Source organism: Strix aluco, chromosome 17, assembly GCF_031877795.1.
Source record: "Strix aluco isolate bStrAlu1 chromosome 17, bStrAlu1.hap1, whole genome shotgun sequence".
NCBI classification, from domain to species: domain Eukaryota; kingdom Metazoa; phylum Chordata; class Aves; order Strigiformes; family Strigidae; genus Strix; species Strix aluco.
The window spans coordinates 3,816,002-3,833,673 of NC_133947.1; the positions used below are offsets into that span (position 1 = coordinate 3,816,002).

The 17,672-nt window shown below is 52.7% G+C and overlaps 1 protein-coding gene across 1 annotated transcript; it reads left to right on the forward strand.

The window, feature by feature from the left end:
- The first annotated feature begins 2,874 nt into the window (after positions 1 to 2,874).
- Positions 2,875 to 17,185, forward strand: RBBP8NL (RBBP8 N-terminal like). The gene is made up of 13 exons (XM_074843084.1): positions 2,875 to 2,992; positions 4,305 to 4,347; positions 4,874 to 4,969; positions 5,369 to 5,481; positions 6,554 to 6,626; positions 7,949 to 8,115; positions 8,619 to 8,701; positions 10,160 to 10,323; positions 11,369 to 12,185; positions 12,625 to 12,733; positions 14,792 to 14,856; positions 15,167 to 15,293; positions 16,565 to 17,185. Exons 1-13 carry the CDS (start codon positions 2,926 to 2,928, stop codon positions 16,681 to 16,683), a joined length of 2,043 nt encoding a protein of 680 aa, XP_074699185.1. The 5' UTR covers positions 2,875 to 2,925; the 3' UTR covers positions 16,684 to 17,185.
- Positions 17,186 to 17,672: the final 487 nt, after the last annotated feature.

The window sequence follows — 17,672 nt, forward strand, 5'->3', positions numbered from 1 at the left end:
TTGCAGCTGCAGCCGTGCATGGAAGGCAAAGCTGCTGCCCACGCCCCAGCCCCAAATCCTGATCTGCCGGGCTCTACCCGCAGCGCTGAGTCACAGCAGCAGGGATCTGGATCCGGCGCTGAGCACCTGGGCTGCCCCGCGCCCTCCGCCTCCAGCCACATCCAAGCCCAGCCCTGCCTCCCTGAACCACGGCTGGCACGAGCCCCAGCCTAGATGTCACCTTCCTGGGGTGTCCCAACTGGAGCCTTATGGGCCAAAATACTGGGTGCTCTTCAGCCCCCAAGACATCAGCCTTGGGGAGAGGGCAGCGCCGAGGTGGGCAGGGGCTGATCCAGCATCAGCGAAAATCGTAGGAAGCCCACGTGGCCACCACTGGCTCTGCTCCCAGTTGCAATTCCTTCCCAGTTTACAGCACTGGGGAATGCAACAGGAATTAGTGCCTGAGCACTTCAAAGCCTTCGCAGCCAGCACTCGGGGTTTCAGCCCCATGATGGCAGTGGTGGGTCTCACAACCTCCCTTCAGCCCTGGGAGGGTTCTTTGCCCAGGGCAGAGCGGAATTGAGGACTCAGCAATCCCAGGAAGTGTTTACCGTTAACATCAGGGGTTTCATTTTTTTCTTTTTTGGAGTAGAGCCAATTATTATTTCCTCTGGCTCGTTATTCAGCAGAGATTGGTTCCCAATCCCATTTCACAGCAGCCGATCCTGAGCTGCACGAGCCGCAACAAGCCGTGCCATGCCTCGGGTGGCTTTTACTTGCTGGGAGAGATCACCCAGCCCTGGGAAACGGTGGGTTCTGCCCAGGGAAGTGAGAGCAATGACTATTTTTTAAATTGTTTTCAAAGACTGTGAGATCTCTGCTCCATTTTCACCAGATTTGCTCAAAAGGCAAACGCAGTGACTCTGAGATGGTTTGTGTTTAGGCAGCTGTTTCGCCAATCCAAGCATGCTGAGAACACGCAACCCGAGCTCACTGCTTCTGCTCGCTGGCGCGTGCCTCATTTCTTTTGAAAATCAGACGCTTTAGGGGAAAGTTTCTTCTTCCAGCTCTGCGTGCCCACATCTTGCATATGCAGGCGATCCGGCACACCTCTGCTCTGCATGCAGATAAAGGCACAGGCGGGCTGCAGGCAGGGAGCCAGGCTGGGGGTGTGCTGGAGCCCAGCAGAAACCTCCCCTGTGCCACAGTGGGGCTGAAAAACCCGGGTCCCAGCTCAGCCTTTCACCTTCGAACAACAGAGGAGATGTTTTCTCCCTGGTCATCTCTGTGTGGTTGAAGGCTGAGTGTCCAGGTGCTTTGTCAGGAATGGGATTACTGGCCACGACTCAGTAACCCAACATGACTTTTAGGGGAGAAGCTCCCGTGTGGCGGTGCTCAATGCCCTCACATGGAAGTACCTCTTCTCCCAGCGTGGTTTTGGTGGTCCTGGAGGACACCCCAGGGTGTGCAGGGATTTTCTGACCTGCTCGTGGGGGCAGGGAGGTTGCACACCCCTCCTGCCCAAACCCCCGGGGGACCCTCCACGATGCTCTGTGGGGATACTCGGACACACGTCCCTCCCCAGTACCACCATGGTCCAGGAGGGACCTGGTCCCACAACCATTTTGGGGGATCTGAGACTCCCCAAGACTTTGGCTGATGGAAAAGAAAGAATTTACCCAACATCAGCATCGCAGGGAGGAATGAGGTCATCACCGATGTAAGGAGCTTTCTCATCTCCAAAGTTTCCGCTTTCCATCCCTGCTAGTAATTTCAAAATTCATGGGATTAGGGCAAAATTCTAAAAATTAGGGCAAAAGTTCTTAAAAATTCTTAAAATTAGGGCAATATTCTTAAAAAACAACCCCTCAGTTTCAGGCTATTTGTTTACCTCCTGCCTTTCCCAGCTTACTGAGCTGGGGGTGTCATGGGTTGCTCTCCACCTCTCCTGTTGTTTGGGGATGTTTTCAACCAAAAAAGGAAAAAGCAAGGTTTCTTTTGAAAGTAGAGCACTTTATCTGTTCTTGGGGATTATTGAACACTACCGCCATCACTTAGTGATGGCACTCAGCATGCTGGAGCATTAATAACCCCGTAACATCAATGGGGAAACTGAGGCAGGGACAGGTGGAGCAGAGACCTGAGCCTGGGGCAGGACCTGGGATGCTGCTCCCAGTACATGGGGACTGAGGGCAGCCAGTGCACCCCGGGGTGCCCCCAGCTCATGTCCAACCCCCCCAGCACCCCGCACCAGCTCTCCACCCACCAGGCTTCCTGCAGGGCTCGGCTCTGTGCATCACCTCTCCAGGTTTCTCTGTAAAATGGGGTGAATAACACCCAGTTTGGTGTCTCCCAAGGGTTCAGAGAGGCTGCAGCCAGCAAGGCCATGTGGGGTAGCTGAGCAATATGTGTTGCCTCTGTAGAAGTTGTGTGTGGTGCCAAAGGGAGGAGAGATGCACAGAAGCATCTCGGGAGCCAGTGGGAGATGGGTCCATCAGGCTCAAGCACCAAAGCTGTAAGTTTTCCCATCATCAGCCCCCAGCAATGTGGTCCCGACACGAGTCCTGCAGTTCCTTCCTCAAGAAGATGTCTTGCCCTGCCTCATCCCAGAGAAATGTATTTTAAACAGCTCAAAAAGTAGAGGAAAAGCCCGATTTTCTACCTGGGCTTTCATTACTCTTCCATTTTGCCTGTGCCCCAGCCTGGGGCTGAGACACTGTGGACAGGTCTCAAAATGCATCCTCAGATGAGCCTGCTGCTTTATGTGTGTGCGTGGTTTAGCAAATGACTTCACCTTCCAGATCTGGGCTTTGCCCTGTTTCTGTGACTTTGCTAAACATCACATACACAAGATACTTCTCTTTTATTGGACTTTTTGTTTCTATTTTAGGCTGAAACCTGAATAATTTGAGACATCCTCACCTGGCGTGCAGCACAGCCCTGAACATGACCACAGAGAGTTTTGCAGAGTTCCTGAATAAGCTCAAGGAAATCCATGAGAAAGAGGTCCAAGGTAAGGAGACACGAGAAGTCATATTAAAAACTGGCCAAGGTCCATTTCTTTGTAATGCCACCTTGATCTGTTTGGTTTCAAATAACCTGAAGGAAGGAGGAGCGGGTGTGGGTTAGGGAGCTTTGGGAATTAGGGCTCAGCAAGTATCACCCATGGGGATGGATGGGGATGCAGGGTCACAGCCTGGCCCTCAGGGGAAAACACCCTCTGATACCACCTTGGTATCTCTCACCAGAGAAGAAGTAGGTTTACTGAGAAAATCAGTAACTTTGGATGATGAGGAGGAGCAGAAGAGAGAGGGTATTCCTGCATCCAGTGTTCCCGGAGGGCAAGCCACAGAGGTGCTGAGTCCCTGCAGGAATCCCACTTGCTCCAAGCATTAATCACTGGGGATTTGACTCCTTTCCTGCTGCCATGGTCTGAGATAAAGGTGAATTGGGAGGTTTGCACAAGTGACTTGCACACCTGCCGGGCATTTTCTCCGAGCAACCTGGATTGGGGTGTATTTGGATACTGAGGCATCAAAGGCAAAGTGGAAAGATGCAATAATCTATCAGACAGAAGCAGCAGGAGGATGAGGCTCTGTTAAAGAAAACCTTAGAGTCAGGTTGGAGAGTGTATTTCTCTAGGCAATACATTATTCCTCAGGTCATACATTATTAAAATAAGAACCACTAGGTTAAGCAACCAAATGCCAAATCCAATTGTTTTCTTATTAGAATAATTCCCAGTATCAATATTATGAACAAGACAACAGCACTTTTGGAGGATTCTGGCTTATGAATTCATTCTTCTCTTGTGTAATTTCAAGCCATGTGAGAGTTAGAGGAAACTGTTGAGCAATTTAAACCACATGTTTACATCTACTTTGCATAAAATGGATTTGACAAGATGTAACGTCTGCAGATCCATCAACGAAAGCTGTTCTTGTTCAGCTGTAAATATCCTCCAAGATGCTCTGCAGCCCTAAGAGTTATAAAATACTGCCCTCCTGGGAAATGCATGCTGTAACAAGAAATAAGTAGAAACAAAACTGAAACAGACTTTTTGGGGGTGGGAGGGAAATGCAGACTCATTAAATAGTGGAAGTACAAAATGTGCTCACATTTTGTACAACTTTCCCAGCTATATTAAACTGCGGTATTGTTTAACACAGGCAATGAGTTATTCCTTCTTGGAAATAAGGTTTGTAAATTGATGAGGTTTCTGCAAAGCCGGGCACCCTCCTGAAATTCCATCATCGCATTTTGTTTCTGAGTGCCAGGGAATTGGCAATAAATACCCACCTCTCCATCTCTGTTAATTATTCCAGGCCTGCAAAGCAAGCTGACGGAGCTGACGACAGAGAAGTGCCGGTAAGACATGCCACGTCTGCTCTACCCACGCCATGGTGGGATGGGGGGTGGAGGGGAGGTTACACCTCTTCCTTTTCAGATCTCCCAGGCACTCCTCCGAGGCTGCCTGATTTAGAGAGCACAGTTTGCCTGTCTGGCTCTGCCAGATTCAAACCTTTTGGTGACTTTTGCCATGCAAGTCCCCAGCACAGGCCAGGCTTGAGGTAACCCCAGCCCACCTCCTGTTTGCCTTCCCACCAGCAAGTGATGCTCGTACCAATGGATGCTTGTTCTCCTGGGAAGCAATAAACTGGAATGAAGCAAGCTGCTAACTCCAAGGGTGGGTGTCACAGGGCATCGTCTGGGCTCTAACACATTTGTTTCCCCTCCTGCCACACAAGCAAAAGCAATTCAGCCATACTGGTGTGAGCAGCACAGCAGGCTCAGGGCAGAAATCCCTCCCCTTGACAGGGCTCTGCGGATAAAGGCACAGATTTGGGGGAGAAATCTAATAACTTTCTTTTATTTGTTCTGTTTTTTCAATTAGTGATGCTCAGAGAATTGAAGAGTTGTTCGCTAAAAATCACCAATTAAGGGAACAACAGAAGGCCCTTAAAGAGAATGTAAAGGTGTTAGAAAACAGGTAAGATTTATTTTTCAGTAGGGTGTTGGTCAGTGGCAGTGAGTGCACCCTCCTAGGGGCAGAGTTTGGGGTTTGCTGTCTTCCCAGAGGTGGGATGTAGCCCATGAACCTCTTTTTTGCTCATACGTGGCTGCTGGGAGAGCTGGGGGAACCCAGACACATGCAGAGGAGCTTTCCTAAGTTGGAAACTGGAATGGAACTGGAATGGTGGAACTGGAATGGTGGAACTGGATCTAGGAGGGGTGGAAGGGCCAGGGCTGGGCTGTATGGGTGATAACCCCTCTGACCAATTCTGGGTGATGGACTGGGTGTTCATACTTTTCCATGGAGAGGGCAGGAGCTTATTTCCCCCATGGGAACCATGTGGTAACAAGCTGCTGGCCGTGGGTTTTCCTCCAGGCTGAGAGCGGGTCTCTGCGACAGATGCATGGTCACCCAGGAGCTGGCGAAAAAGAAGCAGAATGAGTATGAGAGCTCCCATTTCCAGAGCCTGAAGCACATCTTCATCCTCAGTACGTACCACCGCCTGCTGTAAGCTCAGCTTTGGCTGGCTGAGTCTTTGCTCAGTTAATGCCTCTCCCAGATATTTGCACATGAGTGTCCCGGTGATGGGGAACCCAGGAGGGGTTTGAGAATGGAGATAAGGGAGGGAGCCAATGTGAATGTGGGGATCTTTAAAAATCAGATCTGACCAGGACTGGCAGCTCATGTCCCCCCCAGGCAGAGGTAACCACTCAAACGAAGTGGCAGAGCTGGGGAATGAGAGATGCTCATGTCGAGAGCAGCCCCAAGCTGGCCAGACCATGTCAGCTGCCTGGAAAAAAGAAGCATTTGGCACTGCAGAAGCAACACTCTGGCAAAGACAGGAAAGTCATAGCAGCAGCTCAGCATGGGTAAATGGAAATCAAGCAACACGTGTGATGGATCTTCTCCCGAGCCTTTGGCAGAGCTCCCAGCACCACTCAGGCTCAGGGTGTTTTTCCCTGGGGATCTGGCTGGCCCAGGAAGGGTCATGGGGGTAAAGGAGATAAGGCATTCAGGAGGGATGGAGAGGTGCCAGCAGCCCTTGGTTTATCTCCCCTGTTATGCCATTCCTGCCCCAGTGCTGCTTTTGAGCAACAGCAAGCCAAAGCAGCAGCCCACCCTGCCCTCGCTTGCTGGCTCCTCGCTGGGGCAACTGTCTGCTGGGTGCTCACAGATCCCGCTGGCCTTCGTCCGATCCCCCCCAGGCCCCCAGCCCTCCCCTTAACACAGCACCCGCTCCCCAGAGGCGGCCGTGGTGCTCATGGGCTGGCTGTGTCCATCCCGCCGTGCCACAGCCACCACCCCATCTGGGTCATGCTCTTCCCCCAAGTTGGATGGGCTGCAAGCAGACCCCAATCCTGACCAAGCCCGAGTTGGAAAGTTGCTCCCTTTTATCCCTTAGCCCCCAGTGTGTTTTTGGAGAAGGAAGGAAATTCAACACCCCTCCAAAAGCTTTTGTGGCATTCCCTCCTCCTCCCCCATGTACCCCAGCAAGCTGTGAGGAGCATCAGCTCTCTCCTTGCAACACCTGAATCCACAGCACAACTTGTGTCCCTGCAGCTAACGAGACGAACCGCTTGAGGGAAGAGAACAAAACTCTCAAGGAAGAACTGAAGACGCTCCGGAGCCTGGAGTAAGTGTTTTCCTGGGTTTCATTTATTATGAAGGGTGTTGGCAAGGACAGAGGCATCTTCATAGCTGAGCAGGGCTACATCAAGTCCAGGTTGTCCTCAGGAGTATTTCAGCATCTGCTTCCCATGGATTCCTGTAGATGTTGGACACCAAAACACCCATAATGTTCTCTAAGTCCTTGTTGACCTTTGCTCACTTCCCTGTTTACCTGCATCCAAGGATTCAGTTTTTGGGGAACAACAGTATTCAGCACCCTACCATGGGAGACTGCTTATGGGAAGCAAAGCCCTGGGCTTCTCGCCTTGGCCATAGACCTCAACCTGGGCTTCCATCGCTTTTCCACGGCACCAGCTCCCCTCCTGCAGCAGCCAGAGAGGGTCTGCAGGAAGCAGGTTGTGTTTTGGGGGAAGGAGAGTGACACACAAGGGACTGAGACAGGGTTAAGAGGGAGAAGTGATCTGCACCAACAGGTTCATATCCCAGCAGAGCACTGTGCTGAAGCCAAGTAACCTGCCAGGCTGGCCAATATATACAAATCAGTTCATTCCTCAAGGGTTTAAAGTCCGGAGGAATTAGCACTGAGGGATTAGTTTAGAAATGTGTTTTCTTTGGAGCACAGAAACACCATATGCTTAAAGAGAAACTTGTTTTTACTCCCCAGTGCTTCCCAAGGCCTGAGGAGTTTCAGATCTGTAGGTCGGGTTGGGTTTGCTGAGCACTGAGTGCTCCTCCTCTGCTCTGCTCTGCTCTTCCTTGGGTTGCTCAATAGGAAGATTTCCAGCCGTACACCCATGTCTCAGCATCAGGGTCCAGTCAGGACTTTGTCCGTGGCATAAGCGTGGATCTCCGAGACTCAGTGATTCCCTCATAGTGGCCAAGAGCATCAGCCCCACCAGGTCACTATGGTGAAGGGGGACAGCTGCCATGTCCCCATGCTGAATCCACCCCTACGTCAGGCTGAAAGCCCAGTCAGGGACGTACAGGTTCTCACAGAGCTTTTGCAATAGCCACAGTTGGGTTTTGGCTTACCCAACGTCATGGCTTCCTGCGATGTTACCCACAGCCAAGTGGGGAAATCAGACCTTGAGCTGTCGTGCTGGCTATGTCCCATGCTCCAGACTGCAGCTGAGCTAGCGATAAGCTGCAATGGAAGGAGGTAAGTCTGAGGATCCAGTATATCCACATACATATATACATATATATATATATGAATATGTATATTTATATATCAGGCTCTATAACTCAGTGCTCCCAGTACTGTGGCTCTCAAACCTTCCTTCTCCTGCCCGAATTCATTCATTTGTGACCTTCTCCTTTCAACAGAGACAGGACAAAGCACGCAGGAGTCACTGCCAGAGAAAGCAGCTCCACCCCCAGCTCCCCCTTGCCTTTACTGTCCCCAGTGAGTAAGAATGCTGGCACTGAGAAAGCAGCTCACAGGGGAGCAGAAGAAACTCATCACGATGTGTCAGGCCTCGAGCTGGAAGAAGGTGGGTGCTGCTGGCTCCCACCACCCTTGAAGACCTGGGAATGGGGAGAGTGACTGAGCCACAGTGCAAAGCTGCTCTGGGAAAGGGTCTGGAGAGCAAAGACCAAGCTGTTGGCAGCTCAGATGGACATTGCCATGGGCAGAATAGCTGCTGGGGTGCGAAATGCATGTCAGGGGAGAAACACGCTGCTCTGCATTAGAGCAAGAGTGGTTGGGTGCCCTCACTGTAAGATGAGTGCTGTGCAAGTGTGGACCCGCCACCCATTTCATGCAGCGACCATGTCGTTGCCTTGCTGTCACCCACACATGCGATCAAGGGTACATTCAGTCAGGTGCTGGCTTAAGCCAGACAGAAATTTTGACTCAAAATCTTCAATAGGAGGTTGTTGGTACCAGCCAGTGACATCCTTGGGAGGTTGTGAGACTCCAGCAGGCTGCAGGGCAGGGCAGCCTGCAACAGCTCTGCGGGACCACCACAGTGGCTGGTTGTGTGTTTTTTTGCAGAAAAGCCTGCAGGACAGAAAAGCTCTCCAAGCAGTAGGACTTCCCCAGGCACTGTTCTCCAAGAAGTCAGCCTCGCAGAAATGGTGAGTTGCCAGAAGTAGCCTGATGCCCTCAGGCCTTCTCCCCACCACTGTGGTCATCTGAACTGGATCAAGAGAGGTAGACTGGGATAGGGAAAGGCAATCAGGGGTGAAACAATTAACCAGACTCAGGGAGTTTGCAGTTGCCAGAGCCAAGAAGGGCACTAACCAAATGCCAGATGCATCCTCTCTGCAGAAATTGCCACTCACTGCAAGCAAAGCATTTGGAGTTTGGCACAGGGTCCTGTCCCTGCTGCGAGCGTGCACGCCTTTGTTTTCTCCTGTGTTTATCCTCCATGACAACACGTCTAGCATCCCTGAGTCCTCTGCCCATTGCTCTGGTTCCTCTCTCAGATGTCTTGCTGGGGAAAGCTCTGAGGAGTGAAGGATCTGGGGAGATTGTGCTGAGCCACATTTCATTGCAGCTTATCCTGAGTTATAGTCAGCTCTCCATTATCTGGGCGAGCAAGGCGCTGGAGCATTGTGTGTCAGAAAACCCTGGAGAACATGTAAACTGTGGGAGTTGTGGGTACTGAGAACAAATACACCACAGCAGCCCTGCCCAAGAGCTTCGCAGATGTGTCTCCATCTGCAGCATAATGAATATTGGTATTTTCAGAGGGCCTGGCATTCAGTGGTTGCCATTTTGTGCATTGATGCAAGACTGCCATGCCTTTAAAACATGGAGAGTATGTGTCAGCTGAGGGATGCTGAGTGATATGGTGATACTGGGCACTGGGAGATGAGACTGCAGGACCTGAAGCCCTGTTCCTGGTCGTGGGAACTCAAGCCCATATACACACCCACATAGATGCTTCTGTTCTGGCACAGGCTTCGCTTACCTGAACTCCACAGAAAACTTGAAAGAGCAGGTGAAAAGGGGTTTTGGTAAGGCTGCAGGCAGGCTGTGAGGATAATTAATAGGGATCGCAGGAAGGGTTGGTGACATCTCCAGGTGGGCAGGGGAAAGTCAAGTCAGAACATGTGGTGAGGCTTTTATGACAGCAGATGGAGATGATGATGTCCTGGCCTCACAGACAGGTACTCCACTGGAAATACACCCACCAAATCAGTGCGTGCCAGGAGCTTGCATCAATAAAGTCTAGTGGCCTGACTAGGGGTCAAGGAATTTGCAGGGTCTTATCTTGGTTAAGCCACTGAATCATGGCTTGACTTGAGAGGAGGCACAAGACCTGCTGGGTTACAAATCAGTGCAGCCAGAAAATAAAGAGTACTGTATATCTTGCTAGAAAAAATGAAGGGGAAATTTCCTAGGAAAACCAATAAAAATATGGCTGAGTCATTGACCAGAATCATACCAAACAGAGCACTTAGGAGCTGTCTGTCTTGTTCACACTGGCGAAGAGCTGCGTCTCTGCTTGGTGGGGGTCCCCTTAGCCAATGCACTGCCTGGGTTGCACAGCAGAACAGCTCACCTGGACTTTCTCCCCTCTGCCACAGGCATCCCAGAGGGTCGCCAACCAGCTGCATGGAACCATCGCCCTGGTGAGACCTGGTTCCAGACCCTGCTTCCTGGAAAAAAGTCCCTTGGGGGCAGCAGTGTCCCCACCAGCAAGGAAGACTCCTCTCCCACCAGAGCATGAGCACAGCCCCAGCCTTGAGGCGTGAGTTACCTGTTCGTGGGTCGTGGTGTGTTGCAGCTGTCCCACCGGGCAGACTGTGATCAGATGGCCAGTATTCGCTGCATCTGCCCACTTTCTTCTCCACACTTCTCCCACAGCCTCAGGGAGGGGGGGGTCTCCCTGTTTACAGCAGCAAAAAATGACTGGAATCCAGCCTGACAAGATCAGCCTCTCATTACTCCAGCTTCCTCAGACAGACCCATAAAGTAAAGCGGGTGCCCCCATCTCCAGCCGGGAGGAGAAGGACTTGCCTCATGGGAGGCAGCAATCCCTGCTCCTCCTTATCTTTTCTACTGGGCTTTTCTGCAGGGATCAGCATTTCCCTGGGCTTATCCTCCCCATTGATTTCAGAAGCGCAGAAGGCTGAGCGAAGCCAGTGAGTTCACCTGTAGAGACAGTGAGTTTCCCAGTGTGGGAGTAGATCTGCCGAGCATTCCCAGGAAAAGCTCGCAGTCACAGAAGTTGCCAAATAACCAGTGATAGCAGAGACTCGGTTTGTAGGGGAGGATCATGCACCATACTGACCTTCTTAGCATGGCTGTAAAAATCTCCCAGTGAGTGAGATCGGGGAGGATGGGCTGTTCCCCTATCCTGGAGGTCTTCAGGCCCACCAAGGCACTAAGAAAGCCCAATGCCGGGTATTTAGGATGCTTCTGGCTATAAGGCATCATTTGACAAGTGACTCCTCAGCAGCAGTGCTGATGTGAGCAGTCACTGCATTCCCCCACTCACTCAACCCCCTGTCTGGAGCTGCCGTGGCCCAGGGACAGCAGAGAACTCTTGGATGGTGGGATGGCGGTGGTTTCCTGCGGTGCGTGCTGTGCAGAGACCCACTGCCGGCTGCCTGATGCCCGCAGCCACCGGGACCCTCCTCCGCAGCACAGTACCCAGAGGCAAGTGTGATGCATGGTCCAAGAGCTGCAACAGGGCACAGAAAGAGCAGGAGAGACCACACACATCACTGCAGGAGCTGGGAAATCACATGAAAATTCTCTAATTGTCATTATTTTTTTCCTGCTTCTTTTAGTTATTTAACAGCAAGCAAACCGGACTCCCCCAAAGTTGCTCCATCCTATGAAAACCTAAAACTGACCACCCGGAGAGAGCAGCTCTGCCTCCTCCACAAGCACCTTTCCCTGCACCAGTTGGGACTGGCGAGCAACTGTGCCTCAGCTGACCGGGACGGCAGCAGCTTCTCCAGCCATTTGCTCAGGACCAAAGATGCCGACAGCAGGACGCGGTCGCGTGATGGCTGGGAAGATCACGCAACCTTGCTGAAGCTCCCCGCCGCTATGGTGTACGTGAGGGATCAGCAGCTGGAGGAGAAGCTGCACCTCCTCAAGCACAGGGAACGGCTGCAGCATTTCCTCATGCAGCGGTGCCAGCCAGGCCAGCGGGCAGATGGAGACCCAAAGCCCCTGCCCGAGGAGCGGCCCCTCTCCCCATGGCCAAACATCACGGCAGGGTGCAAGGAGGAAAGGTCCTTCCTGGAGGATGCTGCAGATGGGAAGGAAGAGAAGGCGCTTTGGCTGAGCAGGGACAGCTCTGAGCTCCAAGAAAAGGTGAAGGCAACAAGGGACGATGGTGCAGACGCACCGCTGGATCTGTCAGACTCTGGCCGTGGCAGGGACACAGGCTGGCACAGCCGCCGGGAGCCATGGGGGGCCAGCAGCCCACAGCCAAGCCCCGGGGAGAGCCCCACTGTGTCGGCAGCCCACGGCCCCGGCAAGAGACACGAGGCAGAGCGGGACAACTTGCGTTTCCCCTACCGCTGGCCCAATGCCACCCGGGCACTGCCTGGTGCTGTTGAGGAGGAGGAGGAGGAGGAGGAGGATGCAGCTGTGGTGAGTACAGTTCGTGTTGGCATCAACCATGGACCCTTCCCCTCCCCAAGGTGCCCGGCACTGGATGCTGGCACCATTATGACCACCATTAATGACCCGTGGGAGGATGGCTTTGCTGCCTTTGAAGCCAACGGGGACACATTTAGACATGGCAAAGCCACAGCCGCTCAGCCCTGGCTCTTGTTGCCCATCTCCCCTCCCTTCCAGTGCCCGTGGGGTTTCCATCCAGGTCCAAGGACCAGTGTGCAGGAGTGCCTGTGTCCCATCCCTCAGGTTGGTGCAGGAGGGGTGCTGAGCTCCCCTGCAACACACCACCAGTGCATAGAAAGGCCTCTGCGATGCTCGTCCCCACGGGTGTCACAGTCATCATGTAGGGGCTGGGGACAGCCCTTTCCTCCTGCCTGGCAAAGGCAGCATTTTTGCTCCCTGTATCCTACAGCTCACGCTCTCACGGGCACATCCGACAAACAACTCCACGCCGAGAGACCCAGAGGCCCTTCCAGAGACTGGGGTGAGACTGGATGCCAGTGCACAGAAGGGAGAAGCAGGTAAAAAGCCCCAGGCAAACATGACTCTTGATAAGGCAAGAGCAAAAGGCACATTTTGGTGACGGTATCTTACAGCAGGAGCTCTCTGTGCTGGGCTCTGCACGCACCTGCAATCCCGCTGACCAAAGCAGTAGCTAACCAGCACAGGATGCCCTTCCAGGGACCCAGGTGGCTCCCAGCTCTTTTGGGCCATCAGGGGAACTTCGTGTTTCACATTTCCATCCTTGAGGTCTCAATTTTCAACCCTAGGGATGCCCAAAATTTAGGCTCAGTATCTATAGGGAGAAGAGCCCAGTATCTCTGCCCAGCATAGACCATGAGCCACCCGTGGGGTGCCCTTGGTCACCCTGCAGAGCACCCTGCACTCAGCTGCTGGGTGACGCGGAGTTCTCCAGGAGCTAAAGAGGTCAGTTAGCACCGACCCATTGGCAAAACCCACCCCACGATGAGCCGTGACAAGACAAAGTTGCTTCTCCAGCATTACCCGCCCCTCTCAGGGAAGCAGAAGCTCAAAAGTCACCCCAGCAGAGATGGGAAAAATCTGGGTTTGCAGGACTCACAACTGGAAAAACCATCCCTGTCTGTGCCCCCTTGCTCCAAAGCATGCCCTGTGCTGGCACAGCGTGTAGGGTTGAGCATGGAGCAAGGGATGCTGGTACCTGCAACAGGTAGGACAGGATGCTCTCCTCCCCTTCCCTTCTTCATCCTCTGTAAGAGTCCTTTCCATTCCCAAAACCAGCAGTGCCCTTTGTCAGGGGACACGCGGTGCTTTCTCCCTGCCTGGCCGCCATGGGACATGGGTGCCAGGTTTGCCTGGGCGGGTGGGAGGCAGCAGCCATGGGGAGCGGAGCAGGGAGCACGTCTGCTGAGAGCTGCTCGGTACCGGCCTTACTGGCTTGGCCAGAAAGTTGAGCTCACCTGGATTAGTTGGTCTGGGCGTGTCAGAGCGGTTTGGGAACACTCTCCAGAGCAGGATTTTGCATGGTGGAAAAAAGAAAAAAAAAAAGGGAGTCCTCTGTGATTTATATGCTAAGGAGATATCATCACAGCAGAAGAATTTCAGCTGATTACATTCTGGGTGTGGGAATACAGGACTTTCTTCAGTTCTCACCTTAAGGTTGACACAAAGCCCAGGAAACAATACACAAATACTTCTGCACTTTCTAGTGAACTTTAACCCGCGGAAGAATAAAGTGAGGATGGGATCAGACTACGGGGGCTCCAGGAGTGCCTGAAAGCAGCACCGTCTGCTCTCCCACCTGAGCAGGGGCAGCGGGTGAGGCTGCCCTGCCAACAGTCCTACCCCAGCTAGACCACCTAGGTGTCAGGAACAAGAAATATTGAGGTCCCTGCCCCTCGGAAGAGGGCACAGCTCCATCCCCAGCCTTTTCTGCCCCTCCACGGCCAGCACAGGTGTGCCGGTGTGGGTGCAGACAGGGTGATGCCACCGCCAGCAAGGCTGGGTCCCTGGCGCGGGCAGCTTTGCTCTGTGCAAAGGTCGGGTGCGTGTCTGGTGCGTGCAAGTACGTGTCAGGGGTTGTATAGCCTCGGGGCCTGTGTGCAGCAAAATCCTTTTGCTGGGCAGAGAAGCAGCTCCCCCACCTTTCCTTCCTCTGCTCCTCAGCACATGTTCCCTGCCGAGAACCACCAACTGGCACAGGCAGTAAACGTGAGGATTTGGCCTCTTTACCCAGACATGCATCTCCCCACCTGGGTCTCAAATGGGAAGGTGCAGTCTAGGGTTTTAAATATCCCTCAGCTTCCCAACCCACACACGGCCACAGACTTTGGGGCAGCACTTGTGACCTTGGGGTAGCAAAGTCCTACAGATACAGCTTTATTGGGAGCTAGTTCCCTAACAGAGTCCTGTTGGATCTCCCATAAACATTCATTTCAAGCCACATAGCTCAGAGTGCCTCTGCTCTACAACACAGTTTATTGCTGAATCTGTTTTCTGCCTCGATGTCTCTCAGAGCCTGGGCTGGTGACTCTACACCTGCTCATGAGCTTGTCGGGCCCCCCACCAGCCAAAAAAACCTTCCTTTTTTGTTTCCTTAGATGATGATGATGACACTGAGTCTGGGAAGCAGGAATCTGATGAGCCAGACACGACGGACAGCGAGGTGTGTTTGCTCTCTTCAGCCATTAGCTTTGGCTGTTGGGTCCGAAAGGTGTAAGATGGGTTGTCCCTGCCTGAGCTCACTCCAGGAGGTGATGGCTCTTTCTCCATGAGGCGTCAAACCCCATTCCCACACTTTTACCCAACTTGTTGCTGAGGGGTAGAGATATCACTCTTTCCAGCTAGTCAAGACAAATGCATTTGTCACCACTCCGTAGCAATGGTCACAAAGATCCCCAGTAATGCCGCTGGGCCATCAGCTTCCTGAGAAAGTGGGGCGGTTTGTAGACTGACTTCTCTTCTTGTTGGTGTAGGTGGCTGCCTCATATGAAGATGATATCCTACAAGAAGCTCAGGCTGAAGGGAAATATTTTTGCACCAAAGACAAAGCTCATGCATTGCAGAAGAAGAGAAAAAGAGGACAGGATCCCTGGACGAAAGGTAGGAAGGAAGAATTCCTTGTGACATCAGCTCAGGGCTATAGCTTCTGCTGCTTCCCCAGGGGCTCCCGTGAGAAATACCCGAGGGCACCAGCTGCCTTCCCTGTGGTGGAGAGGAGGGTGCTCCTCCACCGAGTGCATGCCACACTGCAGACAAATGTTTGCCCAAGGTGATACAGTGGAGTCTTTCATTTCCCAGTGATAAGACACGCTGCACTGTGCTTTGGCAACGGTTGTATCTCCAGCCAGAGGAGCCCCTGCTAATGGTTAGCCAGGGGAGCCTGGGCAGGGTAGCCAGGAGAGCACTCCTGAGCACCTAAGCTAACAGGGTTAAGTCCCACGTGTTTGCTTAGCTGGTCAGGGAGGGGGTGATTGGAGAAGGACAAATTCCCAGGAGTGAGTTATTGACATTCAGGGAAAGGTTTCTGCCAACTCTGTTGATCTTCCAGTGAGGCTGCGGAGGTTTTCCCTGCTGACAGAGGAATGTGTTGTACCCATGTTTCCTACAGGTGAATAAGCAGAAAACTGCTCCTGATAAGGACAAGGATAAGACAGTGTGTCTGTCAAACCTTAAAAAGTGCTCTGTCAGAAATACCCCGCTACAAACCCCCTTTGTACTCTTGGTAAAGACAGGGAAGTGTTGACTCAATTATAAATGTAAAGAGGGCAGTTGCTTAAGCATGAAGGGAGTTTGTTTAATGGCAAGCACTGCCCTTTGTGCCCAAACTTTTGAGGTGCCTGCTCGCTCAGGGGACACCACCACAGCTGAGTGAGAAGAGGATTTGCTCTATAAAACCAGCCACTCAGAGCAACGGGGTGGAAGCTGCTCTGTGGTCCCTGGAGCAGACACCATCCAACCCTCTGGGACTGGATGGGGATGTCCCAGGTGAGGGCTGGATGCAGCTGTGGCAGGCATGGGGTGATGGAGAGGTATAACCCCTTTCTCAGCATGTGGTGTGTGCCATGTACCACACTGGAAGCAGGAGAAATCCAGGAAATGCATCCTGCTGGTCTGGGCACCCTCAGGTACACTCCAGCACCAGGTCGGTTCTCTGCCTATTTCTGCTTCACATATTTCTGTTTCCAGAGACACAACAGCCTGCCCCAGGTACCCGTGCATCTCACGTGTGAGAGGGGTTTCTCTTCATCTTTCCTTTGCTGAGCTTTGCTTCCTCCTGCGCTGTCCCTATTTCGGGAGGAGGTCACGCTGACCTTGTACATGTAAATCCATTGCGCTGCAGTTAACTCTTGCGGTCATCTTGCTGTTTACAGGAGCTAAGAAGTCAATGAGAGGAAGAAAGAAAGTCAAAGTGGAGCAGGGCTCAGCAGGGATCATGAAGCAAACGGAGAACTGCTCTGCTTCCCACAACGATACCTCCGAGGAGAGCTAACAGCAGGGCAGGAGGAGAAACAACACACACGCTGCAGACCAAAGGAGAGGGCTCAGAGACCTCAGCACCCCACCCACGCTGGGAGAGCAACTTCTCCTGCCGTGCTGGGCCAGGCAGTGGGGAATTCATAAGGACTTATTAATGAGTAGAGCATCCTGAAAATCCTCACTCAGTGCCCTGGGAGAGGCAAGGAAGAGCCGTGCAGATGATACCTGGAGCAGCCAGGTCACTGCTGGTGGAGCAGCGCATTCAGTGACCCCCAGCCCTGCGCTGGAGCAGACCCTCAGACTGGTGCAAGGAAGAGGAGACACCCTCTTTGCAGCACTGACCATGTTCTTCCCTGGAATTTCATTCAAGAACGGACTACCCAGACCCCACTCCCCTTGTATGATGTCCTGGTGGCTGGCCCAAGGGTGGTGACCAAGCAGGGCCCCGTGAACAAACCTGCACTGATTAAATCCCTATCCAGGTTTCATACTGGATTGTGTTTGCCTTGGAGAAAGCCGATGGTTTTCTTTTCTAGTTAAGTGAGGAGCAAGCACGTGGCGGGCAGGTGGGACTTGTCCCTGGAGAGGGCAGGGAGAAGAGCATGGGAAGGGAGGGCTTGTGTTGCCCCCTCTCCCCAGGGTGTCCTGCATGCCTGGAGAAAGCAGGTGTGTGAGACGAGCTCAGCAGTTCACACTGACCTTGGCAGGATTGCTGGGAGCTTGTTTTCACGTGAACAAACTGTTCTTAAACCATTTTTTCTGATGTGTTAAGCACGGGCAAGTATTCCTTCAGCATCAAGTATCCCTGCAGCCACGACACTGCACCAGGACCCAGGCTGGGTTGTTCCTAGTGCACGTGGGGAGAACAGGGCAGAAACGGAGGGAGACCAGAGGAGAAGTGCCAGAGATGATACCTGCCCTGTCTGATGCACCACCATTTCCTTTACCCACAGTTATTTCTATTTAAACATGGTTTTGTTTGCCTGTTCACAAGAACGAAGG

Bases quoted from the DNA above. Each gene is read 5' to 3' on its own strand.
- RBBP8NL (XM_074843084.1), top strand. From the start codon at position 2,926: ATGACCACAGAGAGTTTTGCAGAGTTCCTGAATAAGCTCAAGGAAATC. The intron at 5,482-6,553 runs GTACGTACCACC...GTGTCCCTGCAG, and splicing joins GAAGCACATCTTCATCCTCA to CTAACGAGACGAACCGCTTG. The intron at 15,294-16,564 runs GTAGGAAGGAAG...TGCTGTTTACAG, and splicing joins ACAGGATCCCTGGACGAAAG to GAGCTAAGAAGTCAATGAGA.